At 37.5% G+C, this 27,857-nt stretch overlaps 2 protein-coding genes across 3 annotated transcripts in view; one reads left to right on the top strand and one right to left on the bottom strand.

Moving 5' to 3' along the window:
- Positions 1–2,516: 2,516 nt before the first annotated feature.
- The window catches only part of LOC143020304 (uncharacterized), a 54,829-nt gene continuing 29,488 nt past the window's right edge, over positions 2,517–27,857 (bottom strand). For both annotated transcript variants that reach the window (XM_076176598.1, XM_076176590.1), the window contains exon 2: positions 2,517–4,828. Coding sequence is in view for 1 of the 2 variants with exons in the window: in XM_076176590.1 (XP_076032705.1) it covers positions 4,525–4,828 (304 nt within the window). In the remaining variant the exon portion in view is untranslated. The remainder of the gene's footprint in view (positions 4,829–27,857) is intronic.
- vnc (GNAT family N-acetyltransferase vnc) lies at positions 8,073–26,240 on the top strand. Its single transcript, XM_076176611.1, has 5 exons — positions 8,073–8,201; positions 17,862–18,001; positions 19,003–19,086; positions 21,338–21,478; positions 25,599–26,240. Exons 1-5 carry the CDS (start codon positions 8,181–8,183, stop codon positions 25,753–25,755), a joined length of 543 nt encoding a protein of 180 aa, XP_076032726.1. The 5' UTR covers positions 8,073–8,180; the 3' UTR covers positions 25,756–26,240.

The following is a 27,857-nucleotide window of genomic DNA, read 5'->3' as shown; positions in this document are numbered from 1 at the left end:
AGTTTGAGGTGTGTGAAAAAAGGAAGCTAAAGATAAATGTGGGCAAAAATAAGGTGATGAGATGTACAAGGGGAGAGAGTGACAGCAGGCTGGAAGTGAGCATTAGGGGTGAGAGACTGGAGGAAGTGAATAGTTTTAGATACTTAGGTGCGAATGTGACAGGAAAGGGAGGAGTGGGGGTGGAGGTAGAATGTAGATTGAGAGAAGCGAATAAATGCCTTGGTGGATGAAAAAGTGTAATGAGAAATAGACATTTGGGAATGGATGCTAAGAGGAGGTTATATGAAAGAGTGATTGTGCCAACAGCACTGTACGGGGCAGAAACATGGAACATAAGAGAGGAAGAGAGATGGAGTTTGAATGTGTTTGAGATGAAATGTCTGAGATGTATGATAGGGGTTACTAGGCTAGATAGAGTGAGAATGAGGAGGTGAGGAGGAGAACAGGGGTGGAAAGGAAGCTGGGAGATAGGGTTGATGAAAGAGTATTAGGATGGTTTGGACACATGGAAAGAATGAGTGAAGAAAGATTAGTAAAAGAGGTGTGGAAGGCAGAGGTGGAAGGAGTGAATATGAGGCGGCGTCCTAGGATAAGATGGATGGATGGGGTGAAAGGGGCATTACAAAAGAGAGGAATGTCTGTTGAGGAAGGACGAGAGAGGACAGAAGATATGAGTGAATGGAGAAGGGTTGTGTATGGATGATGCCGTGATGCATGAGTGGGAGTGGGTGGGGGATGGGGGTTGAGGAAGTATGTATGAGAAAAGGTTTGACACAACCCGAAGGGATTTCTCCCCGTCTTCTCCTTTTCTGCATGAGGGAACGGAGAGGGGATGTCACCGAATTTATGAAGCGGCCTTGCTGTGGATGTGCTGTGTCTTGCGACACTGCTTCTGAACCAGGGCAGGGATGACCCGTCATCCAGGAGGTGCCAAGATAAGAGGGAGGGAGGAGGGTGGAGAGGAATGGAATATGTAGGGAATGGAATGGGTGGGAGTGGTTTCCATGCCTTTTTCTTTTTCTGGGAGAAAAAGCCTTTGGTATATGTATGTATTATTATTATTATTATTATTATTGTTATTATTATTACTATTGCTATTATCATTGTTATTGTTACCGGGAAATTTCACATCTGGAACCTCCAGAGAAACTGTCTCAACGTTCTCTTAACTTCGTATATTTTCCTTTCTGGCAACCTCTCGAGGGTCCCGCCATTTTGTATATGTTCCTTTCTGCCAACCCCTCGAGGGTGCCACCTATTTCTGTAGGATTGTTAGGAATATCTGGCAACCCTCAGGAGTTTTCCTCCCGAGTGTGTCACCTTCGGGGTCATAAAGTCAGGCCCCAGCGCCTGTTCCCGGCGAGCCTCTGACCAGTGGTGTTCTCTTCCAAGTATGAAGTGCCATGAGCATCCAACGGGCATACAAATGAGATTTCGTCAAGTTGTCGACTGGTTGAATGGATGTGCAGGTTATAAAGGATGTTTACAAGAAAGTAAAAAATTAGAACTGGGAGCAAAACAAAAGATGGAGAGACTGTGGACAGGCCAGAAGTGGTTTTAAAGAAAGCAATAATGAACTGAAATGATAATTGTGAAAACACATCTTCATATAAATGCATGTGCACACACACACACACACACACACACACACACACACACACGACTCGATGGCGCAGAAGTAGCGTTCGCGGCCGCCACTACGGCAGTCCGGGTTCGAATCCTGCCCATGACTGAAATAATTACAATATCGCTGCGCTGCGAGTTATTACTCCATCTCTCGTGGGCGGGGAGTTGGGTGTGTGTGTGCGTGTAAGGTCATCGCAATACCCATAGATCGGTTATATATGAGCTCTCTTCCAGGAGGGTAATAGCTGTCGATCACGAGTGCAACACGTGATTCAAGACCATGGTGAATCACGCACACACACACACACACACACATACTCAATGGCGCGGTTGGTAGAATTCCCGACTGTCACTACGGCGGTCCGGTCTCGAATTCCGCCCAGAGCTGATTCTGTATCGCTGTTTTGCGAGTCGTTACTCCAACTCTCGTGGGCGAGGAGTTTTTGGTGTGTGTGTGTGTGTTTATCTAGTTGTATTTTACGGGAAGGGGAGCTATGCTCGTAGTGTCCCGTCTTTATATCTCATTTTATGTGTGTGTGTGTGTGTATTCACTTGGTCTTTGGATCACGTGTTGGACTCGTGATCGACAGCTATTTCCCTCCTGGAAGAGAGCTCAGAGCTCGTAGGTCCGATCTATGGGTATTGCTATGACCTTGCACACACACACACACCCAACTCCCCGCCCACGAGAGTTGGAGTAACACCCCTCAGCGCTGCGATACTGATATTATTTCAGCCCCGGACGAGAGTCGAACCCGGACCTCCGTAGTGGCAGGCCAGAGCTCTAACCACAGCGCCATGAGAGGTGTGTGTGTGTGTGTGTGTGTGTGTGTGTGTGTGTGTGTGTGTGTGTGTGTGTGTGTGTGTGTGTGTGTGTGTGTGTGTGTATTTACCTAGTTGTATTTACCTAGTTGTATTTTACGGGAAGGGGAGCTATGCTCGTGAGGTCCCGTCTTCATATCTCATTTTATCTAAACTATTTTTAAATTCATGTATTGTTTTTGCACACACCACTTTCTCATCTAACTTGTTCCAACTGTCTATTGCTCTGTGAGGAAAGCTGTTCTTTTTCAAATCTCTTCTATAGTTGTCTTTTTTTATTTTCTTTCCGTGTCCTCTTGTATTTCTGTCATCCCATTTTATCAGATTCTCTCTATCAGTAATTTCTATGCCTTTCATGATTCTGTAAATAGCTATCAAATCTCCTCTCTCTCTTCTTTTCTCTAGTGTCTGTAGTTTAAGTTTTTGTAGTCTCTCTTCATATGATAGTTTTGAGAGTGTTGGTGCCAGTTTAGTAATTGCTCTTTGTATTCTTTCAAGTTTTTTTATACATTTTTTTGTACTTGGTGACCATATCGTTGCTGCATATTCCAATCTTGGTCTTATCAGGGTGACTAGGATTTTCCTCACCATTTCTTCATCCAGGTATGTAAATGCCACTTTGATTGTTCTTATTAAATTATAAGTTTCTCCAAAAATCTTATTTATATGTTTCTCAGGTGACATATTATTCATAACAATGACTCCCAGGTCCCTCTCATTTTCTACTCTTTTTATTCCTTCTTCTCCCAAATTATATGATCCTGTTATTCTGTTTTTGCTTTTTCCAAATTCCATTATACTACACTTTTTTGTATTGAACTCCATCTCCCACTTCCTACTCCATTCTTGTACTTTATTTAGATCTCTCTGTAGTGATTCACAATCTTCTTCAGTTTTCACTCTTTTCAGTAATTTTGCATCATCTGCAAAGAAGCTCATATAGCTTTCAATTCCTTCATCCATATCATTAATATATATAGCAAACATTATTGGGGCCAGAACTGTTCCCTGCGGGACACCGCTTATTACTTCATTCCATTTTGAGTGCTGATCTCTTATCACTACTCGCATTTTTCTTTCTTGCAAAAAGTCTTCCATCCAATTTAGCAATTTACCTTGTATTCCTCCTTCATATTCTAATTTCTTAAGCAACTTCTTATGTGGTACTTTGTCAAAAGCTTTTTTTAGGTCTAGAAATGCACAATCAGCCCATCCATCTCTTTCTTGTATTATATCTATTAGCCTTGAATAGAAACATATTAAATTGGTGACGCATGATCGTCCTTGTCTGAATCCAAATTGCCTTGGATTTAGTACGTTGTTTTTTTCCAAGTATTTTACCCATCTACTTTTGATAATTCTTTCACATATTTTTGCTATTGTACTTGTTAGAGAGACTGGTCTATAGTTGGTAGGTTCTTCTTTATTTCCTCCTTTATATATAGGTACTATATTTGCTTTTTTCCAATCTTCTGGAACTTTTCCTTCTTTTAAGGAACTGCTTATTATGCTATGTATTTTGTCTGCCAGTTCATTCCTACATTCTTTCAGAATCCAGTTTGCTATTTCATCTGGCCCATGCGATTTTCTGACATCAAAATTACCCAAGTGTGTCAATATTTCATTCTTCGTTACTTCTATTTCTTCCATAGGGGGGACTTTTTCCTTCCACTCAATCTCTTCAGGTTGTATATTTTCCCTTGTAAACACTGATTTAAAATGTTTGTTCATAATTTCTGCCATTTCCATTTCCTCAGTGTATTCAACTCCCCCTTGTCTTAATTTCTCCAAGTCTTGTTTGTTTTTCAGTTTATTGTTTACAAATCTGTAGAATAGTTTTGGTTGATCTTTACACTTTTCTATAACATCTTTTTCATATTTTCTTTTTTCCTCTCTGCACTTTTGTACATATTCATTTCTATAACCAGTATATATTTTCCATTTTTCAGGTCTTCTGTCTTTTTTCCATCCGGTCCAGGCTTTGTCTCTTTTGTCTTTTAACTCCCTACAACTTTTGTTGTACCAGCATTTTACATATTCTTTTTCTTGTTTTTGTCTTGGGACATACTTTTCCACTCATTTGTAAATTTTTGTCAAAATATTCCATTTCTCTTCCACTGATGTTTCTTCTTTGTATATTTCTTCCCAGTTTTCTTGTTGGAAGAATTCTCTTATTTTATCAAAGTTTGTTTTTTCATACATCATTCTTCCTTTTCTATATTGTTCATTTCTTTTCATATATTTTTCTTCATTAAGTTCCAGTTCAATCAATATGTGGTCACTTTTACCTATTGGTGTTTTATATTCAATCTTGTCCACTATTCTAGGTTCAGATGTAATTATTAAGTCTAGCCTCGATGGTTCTTCTTCATTTCTATACCTAGTGTTCTCTTGTATCCATTGTGTCATTGAATGGTCAGTAATCATCTCAAGTAGAGCATTTCCCCATGAGTCATCACCACTCTTTACTGTCATTTCTTCCCAGCAGATTTCTTTGCAATTAAAGTCGCCCATCATAACTATTCTTCCTCCGTCTTCCATTATTTTAGTTAATGCTATCTTTGTGTCCTCTAACATACTTTTATGTTCATTCTCCTCCCATGAGGCTGTTTTCGGAGGCACATAGTTGATCACAAATTTTCTGCTCTTCTTATCTCGGTCTTCCACTTCTATCATAATCATCTCTACTGTATTCTTTCCATATATGACACCTTTCACGTTTATATCCTTCTTTGTCAGGAACATAACTCCACCCCCTTGTTTTTTCTCTCTGTTTCTAATCCAATAATTGTATGTATCATGTCCTACACTGTTGGGTGGTAGTGGGCCTTTTAATTTTGTTTCTACAATTCCCATTATGTCCGGTTCTTTTTCTTTCAAATAATCATTCAGTTCATTCAATCCTGTTATCAATCCATCTATATTTGTGTAAGACACTCTTAGTTTTCTGCCACTTCCATTGTGTTCTCTGTTTCCCTTATGTTTTTCTTTAGTATGTCGAACTGCTTTATTTTCATGTTCACTACTCTCCAATAGAATCTCTCTTTCTCTGACTCCGTTCTTTCCTCGTTTTTTGCCTTAGCTTCAATTCTTTTCTGCTTTTCTGCCTCTCTTTCCTCCTTATTCATTTCTCTTTTTATCCATACCTTTTTATATTGATCATTTGTTGCTAGTTTCCCTGTCTTGGATAGAATTTTCTCTGCCGTTGTTTGTGACCTGAATTTAATCTTAATTGGTCTGGTCTTATCTGTACTATATTTTCCGAGTCTGAATTTTTCCTCAATTTCCTTTATAATTTCTGGTTCATCTTCCTGGACTAATTTTAATAAACTGCTTACCCTTTCATTTTCCTCCTTGATTCTTGCGGTTCTATCTGGGTTATGTTTCTCTTCCATTCCTAATATAATTATACATTTCTTTTTGTCAGCTAATTCTCTTACTATATTCTCCTTCTGTCTCATCACTTTAATAACTGAGTCTTCATTATGTTCTTTCAATTGCTGTTTGACTATGTCAGTGAATGAAACCTTATTCCCTTCTTGAGTTATTCTCCAATTTTTAGCTTCTGTAGCTATTTTCTCACTGTTTTCATTACTATTCTTCTTCAATTTCTCATTCTCCTCCTTTACATTTCCTAACTGTCTTTTTAGGTCCTCTACTTCTTCAGTTAAGTTTCTGTTAGCCTTCTCTAGTTGTTCCAATCTTTCAATTCTTTGTAGAATGGAGCCTACATTACCTAACTTACGTTCCAAGTCCTCGATCACCTTATCAACTCTCTCCTCTAGTCTTATCAGTCTGGGGGGGGTTGTGTCCCCCCCACCCTCTTTAAATCCCTGGAACATATTCTCGTCACTTTCTACTGTATTTCTCCTCTCTATACTTCTAATCTTTACATTTTTATTTGCCATTTCGTCATCCGGTGGTCGTTTCATGTTGATCTTCCGCCCGTCTGCCTGGGCCAAGTCCTCCACATCCTCATTATCTTCCATTTCCCCAGTAATCCCTCCCCCTCTCCTCTTTCCTTACTTTCCCACTACCTCACGAGCAATTCCCCCCCCCCTGCAAATACAAAAAGGCACTTCTCTTTGCGTTGGTATCCTCAATCTGCACTTTTCTTCAGAGCGTTCGTCAAGCCGTCCGTTCGTTGAAAGTGTGTGTGTGTGTGTGTGTGTGTGTGTGTGTGTGTGTGTGTAAGGTCAGTTATATGAGCTCTGATCTCTCTTTCAGGAGGGAAATAGTTGTCGATCACAAGTCCAACACGTGATCCAAAAACCATGGTGAATCACACATACTGAAAAATATGATCAAATTTACAAAAATTGATTAATGTAGAACGAAAGAATATAGAGGACATAAAAAGCAATTTAAGAAGGTGGAATATTTAATGGGCGTTAAGAAATACAATTGTATGTGCAGATACATCAGTTAGTGAAATAGATGAGAAACTGTCCAGGCGGACGACATGGAAGCTATCTAATCGTTGTCGTTCCAAACTTGAATAAGGTATGGAACTGGAGCATGAAATAGGAAGTGGACTTCAATATTAACAAATGTAGCATAATGGAGTTTGGAAAAAGCAAAAATAGAATATCAGGACAGTATAAAATTGGATCCAAGGAGGTTATGAAGGAGAGATCCGAAAAATATTTGGGTGTAATTATCTCAAACGACTAGTCCTATGATAAACAGATAAACAAAATTGCCGGAGAATCCTACAACTTGCTAAGATCAATAAAAGTGGCGTTTACATATTTGGACGAAGAAATTATTAAAAAAATATTGGTCACACTGATAAGGCCTAGACTAGAATATGCGGCGACATTGAGGTCACCCAGTACCAAAAAGAATATAAAGAAAATTGAAAAAATTAAGAGCAGCCACAAAAAGGGCAACTGCATTTGCAAACTTGTCATATGAGGAGAGATCGGCTAAACTGGAGTTACCGACTCTGGAGCAAAGAAGAGAGAGAGGTGACCTACTGACCATCTACAGAATCATGAAGGGCACAGAAATACTCGATAGAGAGGACTTGTTAAACTGGGACAAGAGAAGCACAAGAGGACATGGAAAAAAAAAGCATAGCTATAGAAGAGATCTGAAGAAAAAGTTTTCCACATAGAGTGGTGGTCACTTGGAACAAACTGGAATATGAAATAGTGTGCGCAAAAAACATTCATGAGTTTAAGAGCAAACTAGACACTGTGAGATACAAAGGCGGAACACTACGAGCGTAGGTCCCCTTCAAGCAAAATACAAATGGATTACCGTGTAGCGCCGGGTTTCCGGTCATAGGAACTTGAAGTAAAAATAGATTGACAATTTAGGGTAATGTTAGGTTAAGATTATCTTAACGATATGTAACGTAAGCTCCATAATAACACTAATATAAATAAACCCATTGAGTTCCTGAAATATTGTATTCTCGAAGTTTCAATTGTTTTAGCACGGGGAATACCCACTGATGACCATATTTCATTACGAGTTTCAGACTCAGAAGAAATAAGGCAAAAAATAAAAGTATTTTATCAAATACTTTTTGTGTACATGAAGTGAATGTTTTTTGTAGTCATAGCTAAATATTGAGTACGTAATTTCCACTTCATATAATTTACAAATATTACTCAACGCAAAAGATTGTAAACATCGCATGGCTCGATCTAAATATCGTCGCTCGGAGAACAGTTAACAAACTCTACATATTTTCTTTAGTGTTATTTAATCACAGAATTACCATGAATATTCGGTGTGCAAAGGTATATCAAGTATTCGTTTAACTTATTCCAATCGTGTGATTGTATTGCTATAAGGAAGACTTGGGAGGGGGCGGCATCACGAGAAGTCAAGTTGTTACTTGTAAGAAAGTATATAAAATACTGAATTAAAAAAAGACAAGATTAACCTTTTTACCACAAGGATGCAATAGAATTGGTCAGTCAGTATATGTCTTTTGGGATTAACTCCTCGAGGAATCATACATTTTAAGAAAGGGCTACTATGATGTAACTATCATAACTGCTATGTGTGTATTTGGGTGATTTTTATGTTTTATTTTCTAATTACCCTTAAGTATTTATTCTCTTGAGTGATTAACCTACTCACCACGATGATGACCCCAAGCCTGAATGAAATTATGCGGCAATAATGTTAAGTGTTATCAGAATATTATTATTGTGACTAGCAATATGTACCTGCACAGGCACAGATTAAGATTTGTGAGAGAAAATTCACTCCGTTAAAAACTCCATACAGACATCTGGGGGTACAATCTTATATGGCTGGCACTCTGTCTTTGGACAGGGCCTAAAACCTATATTAACTTTGTTTACCTATACACTTGTTTACTTACTTCCCTAGGACAAACTGGTGTCATAGAAATAGAACCACAGTAATATAAGGCAAAGCAGTAGTCCAATTTCAACTCTGAGAGGGCCCAAGGACTAATGCTAAATAGTGAGACTGGATTTCCAGCCAGTGGAACTTCAAGCAACAATTATTGCCACTGTAATGAAGGCTTTAGCCTAGGGTAGTCTTGATCATTTGCTGCATTAATAGCAAGTTGGGATGAATACTAATGATAATTGACAAAACGCTTGCTTCATTTGAATTTAATCTATATCCCTCAAAAACCGTACTCAAAAGCAAATAAGGTATGGGAATTATAGAAATGAAATCATGAATACTGTTTGCTGACAGTTTGTTCAAGTTTTAGTTCATATAAATTAAGTTTTCTTCAGAAAAATAGTTCACTATTTAATTTGTATAATGATCCATGTCTGTGTAGGTACCTCACTGTTTAAATGACTTTTGACAGCATACTAAAGATTAAAGTCTGGAGATGGTTGTATGTTTTCTTGTATTTAATGTTATTTTCAACCAGCAATGTTGATTAGTTATTTGAAAATGTAATAAATAGAAAAAAGAGAGAAGACAAATTGAAAAGTGCTGGTAATACAAAATCACTTGTTGAAAAATTAAGTACATTATTTAGAAATAGAATTGATAAAACATGAGCAAATATGAATATATGAACAAAGTAATATATATGAGCAAGAATGTGAATTTGATGAATCAGATAACTTTACTGAAGTGACTATTAATGACATACAAGAATCTATAAAAAAAAAAAATACAGTGAGAATTACCTATTGCTAGTAGAACTACTGGAAGATTGTGAAAACTTTAATAAAATAGATAATATTTACCAAATTGTAGATGTGAGTATAAAATCTGAGTTTCCACAAATAGAAAAATTAACATGCATCAAACGTACATTTCAAGGAAAATAAGATACAATAAATCTGTGTGTAAAGACCAGTTAAAAACTTGACACACACGTCAAAATTCATAGAAACTATATGAACAACTGTTTACATACTTGAATGAAAATATAATTTGATCAGAAACCCAATGAGCATATAGTGAAAATAATCCAGTAGAAACAACCATATGCTTAGTAATGAATGAATTAGTAAGAACAATAGACAATGGAAAATGTGGAATATTGGTATTCTTTTATCTTTGTGTAGCATTTGATACTGTAGATGATGATATATTTCTTGATTTAAAATCTAAAGATATTAGTGGGGATGCATGGAAGTGGCTGGAAAGTTATGTGATTAATAGATATATAACTAACAATATCATAAGGAAAATCAGAATTAAGGTGTAGGGGTGCATGGCAACCTTCATAAGGAAGTATATTAGGTCAAGGATTAGTAAACTTATATGCTGTTTTGAATACTTAATAAGCATGTGGTTGACCTTAAATTATATACAGGTGATACCTAGTTTTATTTCACAGTGTCCAACATCACTGACGCATGAGAAAAAATAGTGATTACAGTGATAATAATTGTTGCCTCAAGTTTCATGTAGTGTAAAATGCACAGCACCACATTGGCTGGCAGTGGTTCTCTGAAAAGAAAAATTTAACTGTTATCTATGTTTTATTGGTGTTTGACTTTCATATGTTGCTGTGTGAAAGTAGAGGAGAGGAGTTGCTGGTTGCCAGCTTTTGGTGTGTGTAAAGGTGTAATAAATACACTTGAAGTTGATAGAGAAGGGTCTTGGGCCTAGTCCAGAGATTGGATCTACTGTCATTTTTTCATGGCTGCACCTCCTGACAGAGGTGAGAAAGTTGGTAGGGTTTGAAAATGGGTAGTTCTGCTATCCATCTTGCTGGACTACCGCAAACAGGTACCTGTCATCAATCTCCACAATGACTGGAATAATAAGAAAAGCTAAATGAAGAAAAATATATGATATTTGATACAAGAGAAAATCTAAATTAACTTGGCCAAATTGAAACAATAAAAATATGTACAACAGAAGTAAACAAAGTAATATCAATGATGAACTTTGTGATATTTGACTTGCTTAATGTGAAGAAATTTTTTGAAGACACTAAAACTGTAATTATCATCTAAGAAATATTACATTCATAACAAAATATCCAAATGAAGACAATAACAATGTTGGTCCATTATTGTATTTCTTTATTTGATTACTTTATGAAAACTTCGTCTAGTTGCTTTGATTATGCTCTGCTCCATGTTAGATGAAAATGCACCAATTGCATGAATCAAGTTATAATTTATACAACTCTGTGGGTAAAATTCTCTTTGACATAATGCTTATGAATTAAAAATGTCATCATTCTTCTTCAGCTGTACTACATTCTTACTTGCCTTAACTGCCTCGGGTAAATTATTATTATAGAGTCTGGAAGCAGTTTTCCAAGGCTTAAAAACCCATATCCAGATTGCATCAAGGTTCAGGCATTACATCCTGTTGGCTCACACTACTGGTGATGCATAAAAGTTGCTCAATAATATCATGTACTCTTGTTTTCTGGTGTTTACCACTTGACATGTCTTAATGCCCTCAACCATACTCACTTATCTCATTGCATTATACAAGCTCAACCAAGTGAGTGCAACCAAAAACAACACAAGCAGGATACTGCTCAATCATCTACAAGAATCTACCACCTGCACCACACAACACATCCAAAGAAAAACACATTTTTACTCAGATAAAAAAGAAGCACCTCAAGACCAACCACCATATTCCATACTTCATCAAAGCCCTCCAGTCATTAGCACACAGAAAAATCCTTCCCCAGAGAGGCAGTAATCACAGTAGCACAAGTCACCATCCAATATTGAAACATTACCTATTGTACACAGAATAGTCATACAGAATTCTACATTGTAATTTAAAACTCATTTGGTGTTTTCATAGTACATGAGATAGCACAGTGGTATAAATCAAAATCAATGAGACCCAATACACTACCCTATGAGACTCCTTTTCAAAGATTCTTTGAAAAAATTCTCCATTCTCCATACAGTATATACCATCTTAAAGATCATCAACTCTCAAAACTAAATTACTGTATATAATGTTGTAAATGTGTTAGTTTCTAAGAAAAAATTTATTTGGAATCAGTTGCTCACACTCAGCCCTTGCATATATATATATATATATATTTTTAACATCTTTATTTTTATGATGATGGATGTTGAATGTGAGTGTGAAGGGTGAAAGGTGTAAAGGAGTGGAGGTCTATCAAAATAAAACCATGTGATGACAGAGCATTTATAGGTAAAATTTTTCACTAGTTAGAGCTTTATCAAGTGACAAAATTTTCACACAGAATGAGAATCCAACAAGAAATAATGGTCTCAAACTGTCATGTTTCTGGCCAAGAAAAACATAAATGTGATGAAGGTTACAAAGGGTATAAAATGTGGAAATTATCACAGTAAAAATTGAAGATAGCGACATGAAAAGTAGAAAGTTTGTAGTGATTTGTGTCCCCAAAACTGGGCTCTTGGAAAGAGGATGAGCATTCAAAAATGTTAGAGGACACAAGGCATTCATTAAACGAGATGCTGAAGGATGGAGGTAACCTGGTACTTATGGGAGATTTTAACTGCAAAGAAATCTGTTGGGAAGAGATGACCATAAAAGGTGGAGAGGATCTATGAGGAAATGTATTACTTGACATGACTGTAGATAATACAATGACACAATGGGTAAAAGAAAATACCAGATATAGAAGAAATGAAGAACCGTAAAGAGTAGATTGAATATTTACAACATAACCTGAAATTGTGGATAACATTGCATACAAGACACCATTTGGGAATAGTAATCACATATTAATATAATTTGAGCTAAAGGAGGAATTATATATAGAGAGGAATGAGAAATACAGAAAAGGAAGGCTGATGTACAACAAAACAGACTGAGAAACTTAAAAAATTATTTCAAAATGCAAATTTGGAAAAATTCTACAATGAAGAGGCACAAGTGGAAGAGAAATGGATGATTTTGATGGAGATTTATAATGGAGTGGATAAATACGTACCTAGACAGAAACAGGAATATGTGTATAATAAGTGATGGTTCAACAGAAGATGCAGTGAGGCAAAAAATAGAAGAGATAAAGCTTGGAAAAGATGGGAAAAAATGGAAAATAGTGAATATACATTAGCCAAAGAAATGAATATGTAAAAGTGCGCAGAGAGGAAAAAAGAAACTACAGTGAGACCTCTCATTAATGGATGTTAATTAGCTGTGTTTGCGGTGTTTTGGAGTGGTTTTTGGGTGGATTAGTGATTGCACGCACTAAACAACAGCCCCAAAAACAGCGAAAATGCCGCAAACACAGCTAATTAACATCCATTAATGAGAGGTCTCACTGTACTAAAAAGACATCATAAAAATGTGAAGATCAAACTAAGCAATTCTATAGATATGTGAATGGTAAACTAAAAAATAAACAGGAAATGGTGAAACTACGTCATGGAAATACAGAGTACACAGAAGATTTAGTAATGGCTAAAGTCATGAACAATCACCTCAAGTCTTTTCACCAGAAAAAGGTACAGCATTGGAGACAAAGTGCAATTCCCCCCCCCCCCTTGAGAGAAATAAAAATAACACAAATAGAAATAATGGGTCAATTAATGAACCTTGATATCAGGAAATCACGTGGCCCAGATGGAATAGCAAACTAGATACTAAAAGAATATAAAGTAGAATTAATAGTCAAAATATATAACATAGTAAGCTGCTTACTCAAAAGGAAAAATACCAAAGGACTGGGAAAATGCCAATATTGTACCAATAAATAAAGGAGAAAACAAAGAAGATCCGACAAATTATAGATTGGTTTCCTTTACAAGCACTAGCCAAAATTTGTGAAAAGATTATTAAAAATTAGATGGAAGAAAACAATATAGTAAATCCGAGACAATTTGGATTCAGTCAGGGAAGATCATGTGCTGCAAACTTAATATGTTTCTACTCAAGACTTATAGATATAGTACAAGAAAGGGATGGATGGGCTGATTGTGCTTTCCTAGACTTACAAAAAAACCTTCGACAAAGTGCCACATAAGAAATTATTAAAAAAAAAAACTGAAAACCATAGGAGGGATACAAGGTAAACTACTAAACTGAGTAGAGGATTTTTTGCATGGAAGGAAAATGAGAGTAGTGCCCAGAGAAAAGAGTTCAACTTAGGAGGAGGTGATTAGTGGAGTTCCACAGAGATCAGTATTGGCTCCAATAATGTTTGCTATTTTTGTGAATGACATGGATGAAAATGTGGAATGTTACATGAGCTTCTTTGCAGACAGTGCTAAATTGACAAGAACAAAGTTTGGAAATAGAGTCAGGAGTGGGAAGTAGACTTAAACACCAAGAAATGTAGCATAATGGAATTCAGAAAAAGTAAAAAAAAAAAAAAGAATATCAGGATAATATAAAATTGGAACAAAGGAAGTAAAGAAAGTGGAATCTGAAAAAGACCATAAACTAATCATCACAAATTATATGTCCCTTGTTAAACAGATAAACAGAATTGTTGGAGAATGCTACATTTTGCTAAGATCAATAAAGGTGGCTTTTACTTTTTGGATGAAGAAATGGTAAAAAAATACTAAGCACCCTAATAAGGCCTAGACTGGAGTATGCTGCGACACTATGGTCACCCAGTACCAAAAAGAATATTAAGAAAATTGAAAGAATCCAGAGTGCAACTACAAAAATGGCCCCAACACTTTCAAACCTTTCATATGAGGAGAGATTATCAAAACTGAATTTACCAACTCGAACAAAAAAGAGAAAGTGGTGACCTGCTGACCATCTACAGAATCATGAAAGGCATGGCAGTCCTTGATAGAGAGGACATACTAAATTCAGATGAGACAAATACAAGGGGACATAAAAAGAAACTCAAAAAGGACAGTTATAGAAGAAACCTGAAAAAGCAGCTTTCCACACAAAGTGGTGGAAGTCTGCAACAAACTGGATGAAACAATAGTGAGTGCAAAAACCACACATGAATTTAGAGCAAACTAGACACATTGACATACAAAGGCAGGACACCATGAGCATAGCTCTCTTTCCTGTAAGATACAACAATGTAAATACACACACACACACATGGTAATTAGAATTCAAGGCTGTAGATTAAGTTAGAACTATATATGAATTTGAGGCTAGGTATGAAAATTGGAGAGTAAGAGACAGGACTCAGCAAGCATTGCTCCTTTCCTGTATATTACAATTAGATAGATACAATTAGGTAAACACACACACACACACACACTTGATAATTGAAATTCAAAGATATAGACTAAGTTGGAGCTGTATATGAATTTGAGGCTACATACATACATATACCAAGGTTTTTCCCCCTTACAAGGGAGGTAGCTAAAAAGGAAAAGGCATAAAATAATTCCCACCCATTCCATCCCTGAATACACTCCACACCCCTCCACCCTCCCTCTTATCTTAGCACCTCCTGGATGACGGGTCATCCCTGCACCTTGTCCACTGCCCTGGCTAGTTAGGATAAATTGGAGAATAGGTGATGGGACCTAATGAGCATTGGTCCTTTCCTGTATATCACAATTTGGTAAGCACACATACACACACTCGATAGTACAGTGGTAACATTCACAACTGCTACTGTAGTGGTCTGAGTTTGAATCCTGCCCAGGGCTGAAATAATTTCAGTATCGCTGTGCTGCAAGATTGTTACTCCAACTCATGGGTGGGGAGTTGGGGGTGTGTGTACATGTAAGGTCACAGCATTACCCATAGATCAGTCATATATGAGCTCTGAGCTCTCATCGAGGTGGGTAATAGCTGTCGATCATGAGTCCAACACGTGATCCAAGACCATGGTGAATCACACACACATGCACACACATTGTTCCTTTCCTGTATACTACAGTTAAGTAAAGTTAGGTAAATACACTCATACACTTGTACACACATACATAAACTTTTCCTATACACTTGCAAACTAATCAGTGTTGCATTGTTTATTGATAAATTTATTAATAAATATTAATTAATATTAGTAATACTAATATTATTTATTAATATTGATAATATTTATTGATAGATATTAATGTTGGTAATAATATCAGTATTAACCACTTCTGTACAATGATGCCTACATAGGTGTCATGAGGTGTGAGTGGGTACATGAGGATGCTGGTGTCGGTGTTTTGATCATATATATATTTTTTTGTAGTCGTACATGAGTTACCCTTGGATTATGTGAGTACTGTGATGCATTGTTCATATGGCAGCCGATGGTACACACGAGAATTTGACTCATACTGAAGTGGTTAATTTACACAAATAGTGAATGCCAGAGGACAAGAGCCTATGATGGATATTCCATTGGTGGTACAGCAAGATGGATGGCAGAGAGAATCAACTCCCACCTACTCACCTTTAAAACCTATTAGTAACCTCTTTTGCCTTCTGGAGGTATAGCTCCGATGGCTGACATGCAGTCTCTGACCCAGGCCTAAGATCTTGATATCATCATTAGCTGTATGTCCTTCACCTTTGAAGATAAGACAACTGATGACTGTTCCCCTTTTACTAATACAAGCTAGTGGCATAGAAACAAGTCTGTTACTAATAAAACACAGACAATAGTATAAAGTTTCTTCATGGAGGGCCCAACTACCCAAGGGCTGTTGCCAGCCACTGTGGGGCTGAGGGTATTCAGTCCATGAAACCAAAGGCAACAGGTAGTATTACTGCCATAGAACAATCTTGAAATTTAAATTTTTTACACCATTGTTTTTTTTTTCCAACTGAATGATATTGATTAGATTTTGCCACCAACAGAATTACAAAGGATTACAAAGGCAAAGCATGCCGACAGGAGACCTTTTGATCCATATCTAGGTCGGATGCAAAAAAAAAAAAAAAAAAAAAAAAAAAAAAAAAAAATAATATTAATAATAAATTAAAACTATAACAATGTAAATAACAATTAAAATACATAAATGCATTGGTATAGTTGAATAACAAACAAACAGGTAAATAGTAAATGATAATAAATTGACATATAACTAATAATAAATGAAAATCAGACAGACAAATAATAACAAAACAAAAACAAATAATATAACATAAATTATAATAATTACAGCATCTTACTTAGGTATTTATCTAAATGATTCTTAAAGCTTCGAACTGAACTACATTGCACTACCTGTGCAGGAAGTTTATTCCATTCATTAACTACACAGTTGGCAAAGTTGTTTCTACCTACTTCCAAATTGAATCTATTTCCGGACAGTTTGAGACCATTGTTTCTTGTCTGATTCTCATTCAATGTGAAAATTTGGTCACTTTTGATGTTGTCAATTCCCTTTAAAATCTTAAAGACCTGTATCAAGTCACCTCTGAGTCTACGCTTTTTTAAGGAAAACAGATTCATGTGCTTAAGTCGATTTTCGTATGATTTATTTTTTATATTTGGAATCAGTTTTGTGGCTCGCCGTTGTACTTTTTCCAGTCTGTCAATGTCTTTAATGAGATTCGGTGACCATACGGAAACAGCATATTCCAAATGTGGACGAACTAACGATTTATATAGCTTGTTAATGAGTGATGGACTTTTGAAATCAAAAGATCGCGCAATCAATCCCAGAATCTTATTTGCTTTCTCAGAGGCTGAAATACACTGCTTGGATGATTTGAGGTCGTTACTGATAATTACGCCGAGATCTTTTTCACTATCCACTTTTGTTAACGAATTTCCAAATAACTTGTAATCGTACTTGCTGTTATTTTTACCTATGTGCATTACCTTGCATTTACTTGTGTTAAATTTCATTAGCCACTTTTCAGACCATTGCTGTAATTTATCTAAATCATCTTGAATATCTAATTTCTAATATGCAATTATGATGGGAATGTTATGGAGAAAATTCTTTTGTCTGAACAAGTGCTTTAAAGAAGATATATTTTGTGTGATCAGAATGTCAGATATTAAAAAAAAAAATGAATTTTTTTCTTTAGTGTAAGGTCTAATTTGGAACCGAGATGATTCAATAAGTACACTTTTATTTGCTTTTCAGCCAGAAGACTTGATGCATATGCAGCACTGCAATCTACTATGTTTACCAGAAAATTATCAAATGAAATATTATCTTTATCATGGTTTGTCTTGGCCTCAACTTTCCTATGTAGCTGAAGATGACATGGGCAAAATTGTAGGGTAAGAATAATTGCCAATTTTCTCATGTCACCTGTAGGTTTTATGAATTTCCTTTTATGTTTTCATTTAATCTAGAAAGTATTAATTATTTCTTGTGGATATAGGATGTGTGTGAAAACATTAATTTATTATCGTAACAGGAAAAATGTATTTCAAATGTGTAACTTACTGTGATTGGGAATTATTATTATTTTCTTTATGCTAGAATGGGTGGGGATGAAATAGGAGGTGGGTATATGCCTTTTGACTTTGGCTACCTCACTGGTTAGGGGGAAAAAGCCTTTGGTATATAGATAGATTGTGCTGGGATAGAAGGGATGGTTGACTTCATCATCTTCTCTTCTGTCTGTCTGTCTATCTGTCAAGCAGAGAAGGGAAAGGACAAGAGATAGGTGTGACTCGTGAGTGGTTGCCACTCTTTCACATATTGAAATTTGACTGCAGGTGACTGTGTCCCATAACTTCATGCTAGCTAGTGATGTAGAAACAGTCTCACATTCACATAACACAGTTAGATATATGGGAAGGTCAGAAGACTGTCTATCTGTCAAGCAGAGAAGGGAGAGGATAAAAGATAGGTGTGACTCGTGAGTGGTTACCACTCTTTCACATATGGAAATTTGACTGCAGGTGACTGTGTCCCATAACTTCATGCTAGCTAGTGATGTAGAAACCGTCTCACATTCACATAACACAGTTAGATCTATGGGAAGGTCAGAAGACCATTGTTGTTTGATGTGGGGTCAAGGGGTTCCAGTCATAGAAACTTGAAGGAAAGAATTACTGATTGATTGATTAGTATTGTCTTGGCATTTGAATGTGCTTTGATCTTTTTTGTTTTTGTCCCCAGTGTGTTAGTGGCAGTGTTATTTGTATTGATATGTATCTTAATGTTTAATGCTTTTAGTATGATGAAGTTGTTTAGTGTTAATAGTCATGTCTGTGCTCCAAGTTCATTTCTGCCAATCATATATTTTTATTATTATCTTCTGCTGAAATAGGTATGTCTTAGCAAAGATGGAAGAAGAAAGTGAAGATGATCCCCATGGCCACATTACATCTCTTGCAGTACGGAGAAGTCATAGGTAAGCATTCCATGTTGTGGTTTTTCAGTGTCAATGTGCTGTGTGAAACTGGAAATAAGAAAGATATTTGATTCCTTTGGTTCATGGAATTCTTTCATGGCTTCAGTCAACACTTAACTTCTTTCTTACCAAAGGAATCTCATGGAGAGGGAAGAAATGATGTGGCAATGGCCAAAATAATAGGATATTTTTTGTCTGGCATGGAACAAGTTTAGTGATATAATTATGATCCCTTTTGTACCTAAGGAATGTCACAAGTCAAGGAAATGGTGTGGTTGCAACCACTACTTAGTGTGGAAGGAGCTAAAGCTGACACTATCAGTATTTAGGTAGAGGTTGGGGTGCAGGGGGGGTAGGCATTCTTAACATTGGTTGGTTAGTGGTTCCACTCTACGATACTGCATCTCTAGGAGTCCATCCTCTCTCCATCATCTCAGTGTTGCTTTGTGAAGGCATACCTCATTGATGCCTGGTCACACAATGGCATCTCAACATGGAAAGGAGCACATCAAATCCCAATCCTAATTTGGGATATTCACTAGTTAGGCAGGTTAGAACATTACTTGGGTATGAGGTTGAAGTGGAGGTGGACCAAAGCTGCCTTGCAGCAAAGTAAGTTCATAATATGGACATATTACATTAGATTCCCTGTTTGAAAAAGCCCTCTGTAAGGTGGCACCATCCTCTCTCTGAGAGTGGGAGTTCTGTGACATTAAAGGAGTGTCGCATCACTTTATAGAGTAGGTGATTTTTTTTTTTTTTTTTTTTTTCAAATATGTGTTTAATAAATATAGGTATAAATACCCCTTACATTAGTGTGTAATTCCTCAGGCTATTGTGTTCCTCCCATGTATATATAACGCATAGTGAATATTTAATGAAGATATAGTGAGCTCTAGTGAAACTCTAATTACTTAATGGAAAATCCTTCCACATCATTCAGCTAGGTATGAAATGAAAGCTTTGAGTCTGGAGAACAAATCTTATTGAATACATTTGTTCAAACTAATACCTTTGATTTTTTATTAATTTGTTTCTCTGAATTATTTTAAAATGCTGCAAAATTCAGGCTTCATAAATATATATATATTTTTTTAATTCAAATTTCTTTTATTTTTTCTGTAGAAAATAAAGAGCATGTTTTCTTTCAAATGAAACAAAAATCCATAAAGAACAACCGAAGAGATTACAACAGAAAGAACAAAAACAAACTTTACAGAACTGGGGATTTAAATTTTCGCAGCCATTTGTTTGATGGTTGCAATGTATAGCAAATCTCCAATTTCCTTTTTGCTGATGAGGTGTGAGGTGAGGGTGAGTGGTGTGGCATGGGTGGAGGAGGTGTAAGGTGGGCATGGCTAGTTAATGCTTCTGGAGTGCTGGGTGAAGCTGTGCTGCTTTTCTCCTCTTTCTTTTTCCTTCTTGTTTCTTTTTCAGGCACTCACGGGCCCTCTCTATATTCTGCCGCTTCACTTACTTGTTTCTTGTTAATTTTTTCATGATCATAGCAACAATACAGGGCAAGGAATCAAAATTGTTACGTACAGTGAGAGCGCCAGGAGTGACGTCACCTTACTTTGACCTTTTCAAGAGTACTGGTGCCCTGTCCACTGTCTTTGTGGGGTATGCTGGTGGGAGGAGTTGCCAAATATCTCCATAAACATAATTCTGTAGCAAAAAACAAAATAGCTATAGAAATGTTGATGCTATTTCAATATACAGAATGTTTTTTATGCAATGGGGTTGCCAGAGGTTGCCAATATTTTATCTATTTTATGCTGTATAAAAAAATAGAAACAAAATACAGTTGTATAACTTTGTATGAGTGTTGCCACCATCATAGAGATTCTTTTGAAATGTTTACCTAAAATTCACTCATGTACCAGAATTTTTCAAATGATCGCTGGTAACACTCCCTTAAAAAGAATGAAAATCAAACAAACCACCAACACATCCAGCATCCTGCTGATCAATCTCTTCTCTCTACTCTGTCCAAACTGATGGAAACATGATCCTAAAAGAAATTAATATGTATACCTTTCTCACCAAGTCAGCATAAGATGAAATGATAAAGAATTATGATGGGGTTTATGAGGAAGGATGGATAGAGTGAGAAATGAGGTGGTGAGGCAGAGAGAGGGATGGAAATAGAGCTGACTATATATATATATATATATATATATATATATATATATATATATATATATATATATATATAATGTATATTGAATACCTTGATCTTTCTTTTCAGGCGATTAGGTTTGGCACAAAAGTTAATGGACCAGACAGCACGAGCAATGGTTGAATGTTTCAACGCAAAATATGTTTCTCTTCATGTTCGCAAATCTAACAGGGCAGCCCTCAACTTATATACAAACACACTCAAATTCACGTAAGTATGCACTTAAATCATTGGCTGTGTAGGGTGTTTCCCTTGATTGAATGAAATCACTTGGTGGCAGCAAGAACAAAAATACAAGTTGTCAATCAGCCAATTGTTGCCTTAAGTTTGACAAAGTTGAAAACCAGCAGCCCCACAATGGCTGGCACTGGTCCTCAGCACCACTCACAAATCTGTCAGAGAAGAAATTTTGTACTGCTGTGTGTGTTGTATTAATGTGGATCTTTCTATGTTACTGGCTGAAAGTGGTAGGGAGAGTAGGGAAGTTGTCAGTTGTCAGCTGTCCATGTGTAAAAAAAATGTAAGAAATACAGTTATATACATATACCAAAGGCTTTTTCTCCCTTACAAGAAGGTAGCCAAGGTAAACAGGCATAATTCCACTCCCACCCATTCCACCCCCATTCACCACCCCTCCCTCCCTCTCATTTTGGCTCCTTGTGAATGATGGGTCATCCTTGCATCTTGCCCATCACCCTGGGTCAAAAGCAATGCAACAAGACACAGCACATCCACAGCAAGGCCACTTCATTTCAGTGGTGACCCCCCTCCCTCTCCATCCCCTCATGCACATTGAATACTTACATATACCAAAGGCTTTTTCCCCCTTACAAGGGAAGTAGCCAAAAAACAAAGGCATAAAAACCACTCCCATCCATTCCATCCCTAACATACTCCACTCCCCTCCACCCTCTTCCTGCCCTCTTATCTTAGCACCACCAAGATGAGAGGTCATCCCTGCATCTTTCCCACTGCCCTGGGTCAGAAGCAAAGTTGCAAGACAGCACATCCACAGCAAGGCCACCTCATTAAATCAGTGACCCCCCCCCCCCTCTCTCTCCATCCCCTTGTGCAGAAAAGAAGACTGGGAGAAATCCCTTTGGGCTGCATCAATTTATTTCTCACACATACTCCCTCACCCCCCATCCCCCACCCACTCCCCCTCATGCATCACAGCATCATCCATTCACCCCTATCTTCTGTCCTCTCCCATCCTTCCTCAACAGACATTCCCCTTTTTCCCAATGCCCCTTTTACCCCATCCATCCATCTCATCCTAAGTCATCCCCTCATATTCACTTCATCCACCTCTGCCTTCCACACTTCTTTTACTAATCTTTCTTCATTCATTCTTTCCATGTGTCCAAACCAAGAAATACAATTAACTAAAAGAAATCATGGGGCCCAGTCCTTAGACCAAGTGACAGCCCCCCCTCATGGCAAGACCTCCTGGTGGAGGTGAGGGGGTTTACCGATTTTGAAAATAGAGAACTTTGCTGTACATCTTGCAGGATCACCACATGCAGGTAGCTGTTATTGGTCCCAAACAAAATGTCAATACCAGGTGTTTTTACATTGCCAGGGTGTTATTGTCTTATGACACCAGAGTAATAGAGGAAACCAATAGTCTTCTGAGGTTCCTGCCAGAGGGTAATTGGTTGGTTGCTCTTACTTACTCTTACTCTGCTGGTCTTCAGGCCACTTGGTGATCCATGGAGCATATAGTAGGAGAGTACCAATGCGGCTTTAGAAGAGGGAGGTCAACAACAGATCAAATTTTTGTTATAAGACAACTGATAGAAAAGTATTGGGAATATGATAGGGAGCAACTACATCAGTTCATCGATTTCAAACAGGGTTATGATAGAGTGAGCAGAACATCTCTATGGAAAATAATGGAAGAATTAGGGTAATTGGTTGTATTTATTTAATTGTAGTATACAGAAAAAGAGCTATACTCATAGGCTCCTGTCTCTTACTGTCCAATTATTATACATACAAGTATCAAAAGATCCTTCCCCCCTCATAAGGAATGTGGCCAGCCAAGGCATGCATCCTCCCTTCACCCATCCAATGCCCATTTGTTTTTCCTTCTATCTTTGGTCCTTTGAGATAAAAGGCCATCCTTGTCACCTGCCCACGGCCCAGGTCAGAAACAACGCAGCAAGATACAGTACTTGTACAGAAGGGCCTGACAGACAAAGCTGGTTTTCCCCCAGTATTTCTTTAGGGTAGTGGGTCAGGGATTGGAGATAGTTAAAGAAAATGGAGAAAAGTGGGAGGTGAGCCAGCTGTTGTTTGCGAACGACACTGCGCTTGTGGCAGGGTCAGAGGAGGGATTGAGGAAGCTGGTGGCAGAGTTTGGGAGAGTATGTGATAGAAGAAAGCTAAAGATAAATGTAGGTAAAAGTAAGGTGATGAGATGTACAAGGGGTGAAAGTGGTAGTAGACTGGAAGTGAACATTAAGGGAGAGCGACTGGAGGAAGTGGATAGTTTTAGATACTTGGGTGCAAATGTAGCAGGAAAAGGTGGAGTGAAGGTGGAGGTAGAATGTAGATTGAGAGAAGCGAGTAAATGCCTTGGTGGATTAAAGAGTGTAATGAGGAATAGACATTTGGGAATGGATGCGAAGAGGAGACTGTATGAAGGAGTGATTGTGCCAACAGCACTGTATGGGGCAGAAACGTGGAACATAAGAGAAGAAGAGAGAAGGAGTTTGAATGTGTTTGAGATGAGGTGTCTGAGAAGTATGGTGGGGGTTACTAGGCTGGATAGAGTGAGAAATGAGGAGGTGAGGAGAACAGGGGTGAAAAAGGATTTGGGAGATAGGGTTGATGAAAGAATATTAGGATGGTTTGGACACATGGAAAGAATGAGTGAAGAAAGACTAGTAAAAGAGGTATGGAAGGCAGATGTGGAGGGAGTGAACATGAGGGGACGTCCTAGGATGAGATGGATGGATGGGGTGAAGGGGGCTTTGGGGAAGAGGGGAATGTCTGTTGAGGAAGGAAGGGAGAGGATGGAAGACAGAGGTGAGTGGAGAATGGTTGTATATGGATGATGTGATTGCATGAGGAGGAATGGGCAGGGGGGTGGGGGGTGGGGTAGTATGTGTGAGTAAATTTTGACGCAGCCCGAAGGGATTTCTCCCCGTCCTCTCCTTATATGCAAGGGGGGACGGAGAGGGGGGGTCGCCGATTTAATGAAGCAGCCTTGCTGTGGATGTGCTGTGTCTTGCGACACTGCTTCTGACCCAGGGCGGTGGGCAGGGTGCAGGGATGACCCGTCATCCAGGAGGTGCTCAGATGAGAGGGAGGGTGGGAGGGGTGTGGAGTGTATGTAGGGATGAAATGGGTGGGAGTGTTTTTATGCCTTTCCCTTTTTGGCTACCTCCCTTGGAAGGGGGAAAAAGCCTTGGTATATGTATGTATGTATGTATTTCTTTACATGGCAACCCCCTCCTCATTCACTCTTAAATAAGCAGAGCAGATAAGAAAAAATTCCTTCAGGCCACACCAGTCTTTCAGTTGCTTGGGCCTATGGGTCTCCTGCAATAGATACTTTGGGCAACAGATTGATTGAGTGATTGTTTATTATTAAGGCATCTTTCTTAGCAAGGAACATATTGAGTCATATTTTTGCATTATATTAGAGGCTAGTTGAATTATTTCAATTATGAATGCTTCTTATGAAGAGCTTGTGTGTAGTTTGCATAGGGGTTAATTAAATGTATGTAATATATTTATATTAAAGGCATCTTCCCTGTTTTCTGTTATCAAATGGGTTTCCAGATCAAAGTACCCACTTGCATCATAAACAAATAAAATCCATATAGCCACCTTCCCTATCTCAGAACCTCAGGGATGAAGGGCTGTCCTGACCCCCATCACACTGTTTGGATCAAAAAGATAAAAGAAAGAGAAGACTTGATTGCAGTGTTAAAATCATTGAATGGGGTGGATAAAATTGACAGGGGAAAGATCTTGTTTTGGAATAGTAAGGGGACACAAGTTAAAGAAGACAGCATATCTGAAGGATATCAAAAAATTGTTTTTGTACAGATGCATAAATTCCAGAAATAGCTTAGATGATAAAGTACAAGTTGGAACCATACATATATGTGAAATTCTACAGTTAGCCAAATGCATGTACAAGGAGTTAGTAAATGTATGTATAACCTCCAAAAATATTATAACATGTTCAATATTTCCAATGCTCACTTATACTGTACAACTCTTATAAAAACTTAATGCATTAAGCAGTTATCCTTTAGAATATAAATTAGTAAATAAGAACTATTGTTACATTTATTCTTTTTTTAATTTTCAGGATATCTGAGATTGAACCCAAGTATTATGCAGATGGAGAAGATGCATATGCTATGAAGAGGGACCTGGTCTCATTTGCAGTGCAAAATAATGTTTCTCCAGCTGACCCTAATACTTTCTTTGACAATAAAAAGAATGAAGATAAAGAGAAGAATTGATAAGGAAGATGAAAAGAATATAGGGTAAAATAATGACAGTTACTGAAGAATGACATGTTCACAAGATAGGTGAAAAATATTGAAAGTGAAATGATAAGCTATTCCTTTTCTATGGTATTAAATACTGTTTTAGATAAAAAACTATTCAGCTTGCGGTGAACTGTATCATTTGTACAGGTCTTGTCTCGTGGATCTTATTTGCCCTATATTAAAACTTGTTACACAGATTTGGAAGAGGAAGTGCTTAATGAATGTTTATCCTATAAGAGAGTAAAAGAATGCGTAAGAGTTCAATTTTTTTTATTTTTTACCTCATTCCTGGACATTGTTATGTATTATAGCAAAGATTCTATGTGATTGAAATGAAGCCCCTCATGCCAGATTAGAATTAAAATCAGTCATGAAGTTTAATAGTATATGCTTCAGTATTGCTGGTTCCTAATCACTTCTTGGTCCACTGATACGTAATAAAGAAAGAGACATGATGTTGGTAGTAGTATTCATTATACCTCTTTAGTTACACTAGTTTTTCACTTGTGATGGATGTGTTTAATTGCCTACATGAAATTTTATGCATCATTGAGATAGTTTGCTCCATTTGAGATATTGGTAATTACTGGATGGATATCTGCTTGTTGTGGTCCTTTAGGACAAATGAGAAAGGTCTCCATGAAATCCTGTCAACTTCATCTACAGGTGTACGGATTAGCTTTTCTCCCTTTTTTCACACAAGAAAATATGACAACACACAACTGCTCTCCCTCCTCCTCCTCCTTTTCCTCCTCCTCCTTTTCCTCCTCCTCACCTCTGCTCCTCCTCTTCCTCCTCCCCTCCCCATTCCTCCTACCAGACAGTGGCAAAAACAAATCTGCACCAATACAACATGGACAACAATTTAATGTTACTTCCCAGAGAACTCTGTGGAAAAGCCCAGTGACTATTTTATACAAATGTGGGTCTGCAGGTATGGAGTCAGATTCAGAGCAGCAGTAATTATGAATTTCTACAGATTCATTGCATTACCCCAACTAATATAATATAACCATATATTTTGACCCTTAACCACACCATTTCCACAAATGGTATAGCATTTCTCAAATTGATTGTACTAAATCATCATGATAGGTACTTATTGCAACATATCAATGACACAAATGGTATGCAATATATATGTATATACATATACACACCAAAAGGTCCATAAGAGGGATGGCTTAGTCAAAGCACAAACCCACCCTTTACCAGTACTGCACCCATCTAACACCCATTTGTTGTCCCTTCTATCTTAGTTCCTTGTGAATGAAGGATCATACTTGTATCCCACCCACTACTCAGGTCAGAGGCAGAGCAGCAAGACACATCACAGCAGGGCCTGATAGTCACAGTTGGTTTATTCCAACTAAGAAATTACTGAGCATATGAAAATATATATTTTTTCTCTTATAATTTAATTTAATTTTCTTTATTTTTTTCATTTTATTTTTATTATTTTTTTGTAAGTGCATATGGGCCTGGTAGTGAGAAGAGGAGGAGAAAGGGAGGCTTTTTGGATAGATTTAAATGAGTGCACAGAGGGATTAGGGAGGAACGTCAATGTAGTAGTATTGGGAGACCTTAATGTTAGGGTAGGAAATGAACCATTTGATGGAGTGGTTGGGAAATGTGGAGTTCCAGGAAAGAACCGTAGTGGAGAGTTGATGGTGGAGATGTGTCTAGAAAGAGAGTTGATAGCAAATACAGTGTTTCGGAAGAAAGTCAAGCATAAGTACACATGGGAGAGGGTGGTAGATACAGCATTAATGAACTATGTAGTGGTAGATAGGAGTATAATAGAGTTAAGAATGTACATGTTCTAAGGGGAGAGAGTGGGGGAATATCAGATAATTTTTTGGTGGAAGGTAAGTTGAGAGTGGAGGATAGATGGAGAAAAAGGAAAAGGACAAAAGGTAGGGAGGTGCTTAGAGTGAACTCTTTAAAGAAAAAGGAGGAGTACAAGAAGAAGCTGAGAGAGGAGTAAAGGATAGAGTAGAACTAGGAGTGGAGGAATGGGGATGGTTCAAGGAGGGAGTCGCAAAGGTGGTGTGGAACAAGAAGGACGGGAG

This window comes from Oratosquilla oratoria, chromosome 3 (assembly GCF_046742065.1).
Source record: "Oratosquilla oratoria isolate Oo_2021 chromosome 3, ASM4674206v1, whole genome shotgun sequence".
Taxonomy (NCBI): Eukaryota; Metazoa; Arthropoda; class Malacostraca; order Stomatopoda; family Squillidae; genus Oratosquilla; species Oratosquilla oratoria.
Note: the sequence above shows the minus strand (reverse complement) of the source record. Positions and strands in the feature narration are given on the sequence as shown.